Below are 10,560 nucleotides of genomic sequence, written 5' to 3'. Positions count from 1 at the left end.
AACAATGAATGAGTGGAAGCCCAAAATCTCTGTAAATGTTTATGAAAATTAATAAAATATAATTATAGAAAAAAAGAAAAAAAATCTGAATGCTACTCAAATAAAATCTTCTCACACAGCTGTGGCCTCTCTGACTGCAGCTCTGCCCCTGCCCGCTGCTCTTCTCCTCTGACTGTCCTGACGCCACATTCACCTTCTGTCTTAGCAGCACTTTGTTTAAGACTCTGGTTTTGAATGGTTTTTTGCTTTTTGATGTTGGGTTTTGTTGGCATGTCTTTTGGGTTTTTTTTGCAAGTGAAAGAAACACAAACAAATCTAGGATAAAGGGAGGACATCTACAGCCTGACCAGTTCCACAGTGGACTCATGTGCAACCAGAAATGGGCTTTTCTTTATTCCTCTGTATGACAGTTTCATCCCCTTATATCAGATGCTTCCACGTGGCCTCTGGCATCACCCAAGACGTCAGCTCTTCATCTTGACCACCCAGCAGGCTGCACCTCACTCTTTCTGCTCCCAGATTATGAAATATAACAGAGGGACATGGGAGGTGATTTACCTTTAAAGCATCCTGATAGCTTCAGCATGCCCTTTAGACCAAGACCTAGTACTCTCTTATTCTAGTGTACAGGCAGTCTGATGTATGGTGTATTTGAGTTTTGAAGAACCACATTTAGAACCATCGGTGTTACTTACTTATTTTTTGCATATCATTGGTAACGTGGACTACATTTATATTGCTGCATAATTTATAAAGAGTCAGGTAATAAAAGTTAGTAATAATGAATATCTGCTGAGAAAAATAGTATTCCATAAGTCAGAATCAATTTAGAATGTAATTATAGACAGAGGGAAAAGAAAAACTTCGCTTAATATGGAAGCCAGGCAAAGATTTCAGAAGAAACCCTTGGCAAGTGTCATGACAAGATGCTTCCAAAGTTCAAGGTATCCTGATGCAGTGAGCCTGCCCCCTTGGTCACTGTGCCCCAGAAATCTAATAGAAGACCTGCTGTTATACTTCATAATGTCAGAGAATTGTCACACTTGAAAATTAAGCACTTTAGGATATTACAAGCTTGCATACAGCCATCTAAGGTACAACTCTTGGTCTCTTCCTGTCCAGAAAAAAAGATGAAGGAAATCATAAAAGCAAGATACAGTTGTTCTAAGGGATTGACGGACTTCATGAATCTCCAGCTCCGCAACTCAGATCAGAAGTTCTAGAAGAGGGGAGCCCTGGTGACCTAGTGGCAAGAAGCTGCATTGCAATCCCAGAGGTACATGGTTCAAATCCACCAGATGCTCTGCTGGAGAAGGAGGGACCATCTCCTCCTGTGCCAGTCAGATCCGATTTGACGGTGTACAAACACACACACACAGACACACAAATAATAATAATTTTTAAAAAAAAGTTCTAGAAGGTCCTTGATAGAATGGGGGGGGGAATGTGGAGTGAAAATTTACAAAAACAGAAAATTGGCCAGACTTATTGTTCCGATAGAGAGTGGTAAAACCTGCAGGACTGTGGTCTTAATTACCCTTTGAACCTGAAATAAAGCCCACCACCATCCACCCCAACAGTAGGCCTATTAGGTGATTAGTAACACCAGGAAGGTGCTCACTGCTTAGAATAACCAGCTATACAGCTTCAAAAGATCAGCATGTGCGCAGAGATAAAGCTCAGAAAGCTGGAAAGGATGGGATAGAAGGATTCATGGAAATGAGACTAACATGGAGGAAACTGGAAAATGTGGTTACATTGTGTGTGTGTGTTGTTATAAATCAAAATGTGTATGATTAGTGGAATGGAAAACAAATTTGCTTTCTAAACTGTCATTCAAATCACAATAAAAATGATTTTTTTTTGTTAAAAAGAGTTTGCAGGTGATTATAATTATTTTTCATTAAATAAAAGGTAATTATTTGCAAAGTAATTTTATTTTTAAGTCAACATTATATACAATAATTCAGATTTATCTCAGTTCACAATTTATCATAAATTGTTATGTGCCATCAAGTCAACTATAACTGACCCTATGAGCAACAGCCCTGAACCCTGCCCTATCCTGAGCCCATCATACTGTCTCTGACATACCTGCCCCCATATATATGTATTTAAATCTAAAGAACTATAAGATTGCCTGGAAGTGAGTGTTTTCAGATAGTACTAAAGTACTAAGGATTAAGACCAATATCATGAAAAGCTAATGAAAAGTTTATTCACAATTATTCTGGATGGTCAGTAGGCTGAGAAGGGAAGGAGAGAATAGTGAAAAATAATCTGGGTGAAGGCAACGGCAGGATACAACACAAGGTTGGTCAGGCATTATAATCAATTACCTCAGTTTTAAGTAATTTATAAAACATGTATGATTGCATTTAAGACCAGTATTGTTTGTAAGCTTTCATTGAAACAAGTGAAAAAGAGAAAGTACTAAGGATTGAAGAACCCTAGAATTCTCCCAACTTCCGAGGCTGAAGAGAGGCAGAGTGAAGAGTGTGGGAAGAGGCCAGTGAAGTATGAATATTGCAAGAGAGTGACTTCTTGGTCAAATGTTGCTGAAAATTAAAAGCACAAGACTCAGAATTAATCATTAGATTTGGCAATACCGCTGTGGTTCACAGCCCTGAGAAGATGGGTTTTGGTGGCCTATTAGGGCCACCGTCGTGAGTGCTGCACTGAAGAGAACAGAGGTGAGGCAGCAAAGAGAGGGTCTGTACAGCTGTCCGAATGAGGTTCACTGAAGAAGGAAGCAGAGAAGTGGTGGAACAGCTAAGAACCGTTTTCTGTAAGATGGGGGTAAAGAATGTTTATTGAGCATTTCTGGTTGCTTGGTAAGTATCTCCACTCATTTCATGATGTCCTCAAATTTAATTTATCAAAAATCTCTCTTTCCCTCTCTCCCACTGCTTTTCCCTGGTGATGCCAGTTCCTGTTACTAGAACTCCCATGCTTCTAACTCCTCAAGCCTAAAATATTAGGATCTTCAAAATTCAAGGATGTCTCTCCTTGGTGTAAAATCTACCTCAGTGTCTTCCTTTTGTTATAAAAATGAGGTTTAATATCCTTTATAGGTCCTGTGTGATTTGTCACCCAACTTCTCCAAACCCCACCCCGTCTCTGCGTTGGGATCTGCTCTAGCCGCACAGGTCAACCTCAACTCCATCCCTCTTCTTAGCCCCACACTGCTTTCTCTGCCTTGAATACTTTTTTCTACCCACTCTTTGCTTTCCTAATGGTAGCTAAGAAGTTGTTAGAAGAGCTCCTGCCAAGGTATAGTTTCCCTGCTATGCTAGGGTCTGATAATGGACCAGCTTTTGTGTCCAAAGTAGTTCAGGGATTGGCATCAGTGTTTGGGGCAGATTAAAAATTACATTGTGCATACAGGCCCCAAAGTTCAGGACAGGTAGAAAGAATGAATAGAACCCAAAAAGAGACCTTGACAAAATTGACTAAGGAGACTGGCGGGGACTGGGTGGCTCTCCTTCCCTATGCGCTTTTCCGGGTACATAACACCCCATATAAACTAGGTTTAACCCCTTTTGAAATTATGTTTGGAAGACCCCCTCCTATTGTACCTAGCCTGCAAACCAAAATAATTCATGACCTAGATAATGATGATAATACACTTGTCCGTTCCCTTCATGCCCTGCATCGGACTCAGACATCTGGACCAGACTAAAGGCCTTATATGAATCTGGACCACCGCCAGAACCTCACCAATACCAGCCGGGTGACTGGGTGTTTGACAAGCGACATCAGTGAGAAAGCCTGGAACCGCGCTGGAAGGGGCCTTAAATAGTAGTCCTTGTGACCCATACTGCACTCAGAGTAGACGGCATTGCAACCTGGATCCACTACACCCACGTACGACCAGCTGACCTCTTTGCCCTTCAGGAAGAGTACCTTCCATCAAGATAGACAGTCAAAAGATCCCACAAACCCACTGAAGCTCTGTATCCAAAAGACTTAATATTACTAATCCTTGTTGTATGCATCATTGACTCTGTTAACTGTAGTCCCTGCCCTAGTGACTGCTGGACCCCATTAACCCCATACAGGGGTGACAGGTACTTGACTGTTTCAACCTATGTTTGTGCCTCCTGCTACACTCATGCTGTAGAGTGCCAGTATCGAGGAAAAGGCTATTTCACAGCAACTGCAAAGTGGGGGAGTAGCCATAGTCCAGTCAGCCAGGTAAAAAGTTCTGTTTTTCCCGACTTACCCACTATGGCATGTCAGATGGTGGGGGAGCTCAGGACCAAGTCAGGCAACAGATTTAAGAAAAGGTAAAGCAGAATCTGTTAACTCTGGACAAAGAGTTAACCCCAGAATACAGGCCCAACCAGCTATTAGAACAAGCCCAACAAGCCCTTCGGCCTCTGGACTTCTCCCACCAGATTATTACAAGTCTAAATGACACCTATCAAGTTTTAAGTGCAGACGTAAATAATACCCCTTGCTGGATCTGCCTGCCTCTAAGACCAAACCCCCCCCCGCCCTTTTTTTTTTTTTGCTTGGCCAGTCCCCCGGTCTTGGATTGAAACTCGAAACCTCACTTCTGATTTGACCAGGGCTAAAAACTCAACCCTAGTAGTAGGCCCCTTAACAGACAAAATCATCCTTATGCCCAATAATGCCTCCTGTGTAATTACTAACCACACTTTGTTGGTGGAAGTCTCCTGTAATGACTCCTCCAGCCTTCAGGATACAAGTCCTATCTGTGGTAAGCCCTGAATATTCTTTGTTTTAATGGCTCTGTTTTAATGCGATGTCTCCCTGCTAACTGGACACAACACTGTATGCCAGTGTTCCTTACCCCACCCCTAACTGTTCTTTGCCCTGCCACTGTGACCTTCATGGCCCTGTCCACAAGGCCCCAAAAGCAAGCTCTCCCACTTGGAGCTCTGCTCATAGGAGGAAGCCTGGCGACCGCTATAGGGCTAGGAGCAGGAGGCTTGGGCATAGCCACCTATTTTTATTACAAACTCTCTATGGACATTAGCTGGGACATAGACAAGGTAGCAGATTCTCTCCTGGCCTTACAAACCCAAATAACTCTTCTGGCCGGGGTGACCTTACAAAACTGTCGAGCTCTAGAATTGCTTACAGCAGAGAAAGGAGGTATGTGCCAGTTTCTAGGGGAAGAATACTGTTTCTTTGTGAATGCATTAGGCATAGTCCAAAATAAGGTCCAAGAGTTAAAGGAATCTGTTAAAAAGTGCCTGTCTGAGACAGAAGTCTATGATTTATTTAACTGGTGGAAAACATCCTGGGGTAAATGGCTTATTCCACTCCTTGGACCCCCTCACTGCCCTGATGCTTATCCTAACCCTAGGTCCCTGTACAATTAACAGAACTCAATTAATGTAAGGATAGGAACAATCCAGTTGATGGTTATGCAGTGTCAATACCATTACCTAGAGACCAAAGAAGAAAGTGCTCATGATTGAGCTAGAGTGCAGAAGGGGGGAATGAGGGACTCCATTTTGTAACCAATATGTCATTTTAAAATGTGTAAGCCTCTAGAGCTTTTTTTTTTTTGAAAGTGGTGGGGGAAGGAGGAAAAGAGCCCCCACCCGAACATCACTCCTGTATTGCCCTGTTTTCGTGCCCTTCCTTTGAATCAGCCAATCCTGTATTGTCCTGTTTTCGTGGGCTTTCCCCTTTAAATAGGCAGAACAGCCCAGAATCACGTCGGGCCATTTTCCCTGCTCTATTGGCATGGTTTGGAGCGTGACCTGGATTCGAATCTGAAATAAATTCCCTCTTGCCCTTGCATCGGTGTCGGCTCCTTGGTGACTTGGGGGGAACTGGCTTCGGGGCACACCACCACAACCCTTAGTACCAGCAACCACAAGATCAGATTTATCACTAGAAAAACCTGGAGTCAGGGACCTCTCCAAAGCACAGGAGCAAAATCAGTTTTAAAGGCTCAGGCATGTCTGATTCGTAGTCTCAGGTGCTATGCATCTGAGAGTTAAGGACTAAAGATGACAGAATCTACACCTTTGAGTTGTGTTGTACAAAAACGTAATACCCCATTAACTGCCAAAAGTACAAATAGGCATCTTAAATAAGGTGTTAAAAAAAGAGGGCTCACTAAAGGGTGAAGCATCATTTATTTTGAGCATGTTGAAGACGGGCTCCTCCTTGGAAAGACATCAGAGAACACTCTCAACCAGATGGACTGACAGTGACTACATCAGAGAGATGATGTGGGAGTAGATGATGGCACAGGATAGAACAGGGTTCACATCTATTGATTATAGGGGTCTCTGTGCTCTACTTACCTGCACCTAACAACAAACTGCATGCTCATCTTCCCTACGAGCATCTGGTGCCCTATTTATATAGTTTCCTATACATTGTTATGTGCAGGACTCATAGCGACCCTATGTAGAACAGTTCTGAAGCTTGCCCTGTCCAGAGCCAGTCTCACTGACTCTTGACATGTCTATTCCCATTGCCCAAGTTCCTGTTATCAATCCATCTCATCTGGGGTCTTCCCTTCCAAGCAGGATGTCCTTCTCCAAGTACTGGTCCCTCCTGGTCATGTGCCCAAAGTATGTGAGGTGGAGCTTCAAAATGCTAGCCTCCCTCCAAAAAGAAACTTGGTTTCAACCTAATAGGCCTGTTTGTTGTTTTCCTGGCAGTCCATGGAATCACTGTTCAAGACTCTGCCAGTACCAAAACTCAAAACATTGATTCTTCTCTCATTCCTTGTCATTGTCTAGCTCTCTGATGCACATCTAGTAATTGTGATGACCATGGCCTGGATTAGGCACACTTTAGTCTCTTGACCGACATCATTGCTTTTCTGTACTCTGGAGAGATCTCTGACAGCAGATTTTCCCAGTGTAATTAGTCTTTGGATTTCCTGACAACTGGTGCCAAGAGAGTTGATTAAGGAGGCGAGCAAGCTGTAACTAACAACCTCAGTCTCTTCTCCATTTATCATGTTGCTGCCACTGGCCCAGTGGTGAGAATCTTTGTGTTCTCAATGTTGAGCTTCAATCCATATTGAAGACTGCAGTCCTTGACTTTCTCCAGCAAAAGCCTTGGATGGTCCTCAGTTTCAGCACGTCCCACATTACGCTTCCCAACAGTACAGGCTATTACCTCCATTTTACAAATTCTTAAGATAAAAATGGATTATTTTTTTTAAAGTGCCCTAAGTGCTTCATTCACATCAGTCTAATTACATCCCAGAGTCTGCAATACAAACCATGGAGTACTCAATTTAACACAATCTCACGGCTTTCTTACTCTGTTCCATTCAGGATTAAACACACCTCATCACTTAGCACAAACCCTAAATATTTTATTTAAAAGTAAATAATATTCCCCCCATTAACTTTGACTCAGTTGATTGCACAGACATATATTTAACAATGCAGTTTTACACAGAAAACTAAGAGCACTTTTCTTCATATTTTACAGAAGAGCTTGAAACAATATGGACTTTGAATATTTATACCATGACACAGCGAAATCTAAGTAGATGCATTACAATTTGTGTAGTTTAAAGGCTTAATGGCAGAAATCAAAGGAAGAAAGAGTTAAGTTTATTTTACATAACTGACTGGAAAATACATTCAAGAAACAGTAAATAGAACTCAGTATGGTCTCATGCGCCCAGAAGGAGGTGGTGCTCGGTTTGGAGGGGTGATTGCTATGTCAAGATAATCTCCTATCTGGAATTTCTGTGACTGCAGGGTCATTGAATCATCAGTGCCCTTTCTGCCAGACATGGTGCTGCCAATCTCCTTGACTCTGTAAGAAAGGGAATGAATGGTTAATGGATCAGAAATCAGAAAATGACTTACAAAGTGAATGGAACTGCTCCATGATCTTCTATCACAGTTAAAAAATCTAAGCATTATAATTGAGCAAATCTGCTACAAACCTTTTTAAAGTAAAAAGATACCACCTGAGGACTAAAGAATGCCTGACTCAAACCATGGTATCTTAAATTACTCATATGCATGCAAAAGCTGGGAAATGAATAAAGAACAACTGAAGTTTTTGAATCATGGTGTTAAAGAAAAATATTGATTATGATATGGATTGAAGATATAGAAGATGGTGAGACTTTGTCTCATGTACTTTGGACTTTTATTTTTTTTGTTGTATGTGTACCATCAAATCGGATCTGACTCGTATAGGAGGAGACTCTTTCTCCAGTGCCTCCTTCTCCAGTAGAGCATTTGAACCACACACCTCTGGGATTTGCAGTGCAGCTTCTTGCCAGTAGGCCACCAGAGCTCCCTTATACTTTGGACTTATTAATAAGAACTAGCCCTTGGACAAGGAGACCATGCTTCATAAAATAGAAACTCAACAACTTAACTCAGAGCTCAACACAGGTCAGAGAAAGAGAGAAAAGCCCTCTGACAAGTTGAAATGATAGTGGTTGCAGCAATGGCACGGCTAGCACAGGACTGACAGCATTCTGTTCTGCTAGAACTAACTTAATGGCATTAACAACATATTATACTAACCAGATATGGGTACACCTCTGAGGCAGTGTGCGTTTGGTTCCAGACCACCACTGTAAATCACACACTGCCATAAAGGGAGTTAAAGGGAGTCACAGGAATTTTTGGTTTCCTGATTCTTGTCAGAGTTATGTTTACATCAACTGGGATTCATTAAGTATGTAACAGCTTAATGAGAAATCTGAAATGCTATGAGAATTATAAAACCTTGTAAGATACAAAAAGTTGCCACAAACTTTTATGTTTAAAAATAAGCCCAAATATTCTAAAATGCAAAACCAATAAAATGAGATATGCCTGTATTAAGATTAATGTAGAGAATCATTAAAAAGGTATGACCCTGGGGAGAGCTACATAGTCCCTGGGAGAGTCACAAGGCCCAGGCGGGAGCTGCCCGGTACCTGGGGAGACACCTAGTGAGACACCTGGTGTGTACAGGAACTTTATCTAAGTCATTTTCCTACATTTCCTCCTCCACTACATCTGTAAGTAACACCTCCAAAGCCTGTTCTTTGTAACTCACAAGTTTATTCTCTCTGGGTTTGTTCCCTTTTCTATAGGTAACCTAAACAGAGTCTTATTCCAGAACCTGAACTCTGTTCCAGAGACCAAAGGGAACTATAGCTGCCAGCTAAGGAAGTGAAGGTGGAGGGAGCCTCCAAGTTCAGCCAGGCATTCCCACTGGACTCACCCACACAAACACCTTTTAAGTCCAGAGAGCAGAAAACGTCGGGAAAATATCTTCTAACTGAACAAGAAGGCATACAGCGTCAACTCAAGACCACCAGTAAAGTGTTAAAAGTGGGCTCCCCTTCACCTCAACACCCCAGTTCAGTATGAAGCAGCCAGTCTGTCCCCCTATTCCCAAAGGGGAAACCCACAAATAAAAAAAGACAATCTCTTTATTTAAAAAAACAAAACTGGATCACTACTGGACTATGCCCACCATTGCCCTGTATTTTCCAGTCCCCTTCCAGATCTTTCTCATTCCCATTATCCACTCCCTCTACTCACCAAATTGTGCAATTCTGTGATTTCATCCCCACCCATTCTCAGCCTTCTGCTCCCACCTCTTACCACCTTGAATCTCCATGTTTTACTAGTTATCCTTCTATTTTTACAATAAAAATAAAATAAAAAGGATAACCCAAAACAAAAAGAAAAGGCAAAAGGCATTAAAGGCAGCTCCCAGGTTACAAATACGAACCTATGGAAACTCCCAACTTGCCCTTTAATGTTATGTAAATTTGTCCTTACTTCAAAATAAACTCCTGCTTAAAATGGCAACAAGTTTTTTGTCACAATCACTTTTTTTAAAAAATAATAGTTTACATACAAAATTCATAAAGCTCTTATACAATGTTTTTCACACTGGACCTTTCTCCTTTCCTTTACCATTCCCTCCCTCTACCCATCAAATTGTGCAATCCTATATTTAAGCACTGCCCCCATCCTTGTATATGCTCTACAATAATGGTCCTATACCACTATCTGTATTTGCCTTTATGGGACTGAGTTCGTTTACTTAGCATAACGCTCTCCAGTCTCTCCCATGTTAGGTAGGAGTTTACAAAATCACTGCTCCTGGTGCTGCATAGTATTTCATTGTGTGAATGTACCACAATTTCTCAATCCATTTCATTGTGGTTGGGCATCTAGGCTGTTTCCATGTTCTTGCTGTGATGAATAATGCTGCTGTGAACACAGGTGTACACGTTTCCATGTGTGCCCCAGTTCTCATTATTCCTAGGAGTGGAATAGCTGGGTCAAATGGAATTTCTATGTCACAACTACTTTTAAGTCACTGAAAAGGATCCATGCCTTTTTTTTTGTGCAAGTAAGGCTAAAGATGAACTGTGAACACCTGATGGGACTCATCCACCTACAAATTTAACTGAAAGACACAGGGAGGAAGGGCTTTTCTTGGTAACCTATGGACCACCTATGAATTAAATATTACCTACCGATAGCCAGGTCTTTTAAGATCTGTAAAAACAATTGCAAAATTGAAGTGTGTGCCCTTCTTTCTAGCTTCTGGGTAGACTTCTTTTACCAAGCT

The 10,560-nt window shown here is 41.7% G+C and overlaps 1 protein-coding gene across 1 annotated transcript in view; it reads right to left on the bottom strand.

Moving 5' to 3' along the window:
- Positions 1-7,619: 7,619 nt before the first annotated feature.
- SAP18 (Sin3A-associated protein, 18kDa) overlaps positions 7,620-10,560 on the bottom strand; it is a 12,270-nt gene continuing 9,329 nt past the window's right edge. Inside the window, exons 5-6 of the mRNA XM_006894102.1 lie at positions 10,466-10,544; positions 7,620-7,776 (exon numbers count right to left, since the gene is read on the bottom strand). Coding sequence (XP_006894164.1) covers positions 7,620-7,776; positions 10,466-10,544 — 236 coding nt within the window. The remainder of the gene's footprint in view (positions 7,777-10,465; positions 10,545-10,560) is intronic.

The sequence above is a fragment of the Elephantulus edwardii genome, unplaced genomic scaffold (assembly GCF_000299155.1).
Source record: "Elephantulus edwardii isolate Elephantulus edwardi_28Jun2011 unplaced genomic scaffold, EleEdw1.0 scaffold00135, whole genome shotgun sequence".
Lineage (NCBI taxonomy): Eukaryota > Metazoa > Chordata > Mammalia > Macroscelidea > Macroscelididae > Elephantulus > Elephantulus edwardii.
The sequence above is the reverse complement of the archived record's forward strand: the minus strand, read 5'-3'. Positions and strand labels throughout refer to the sequence as shown.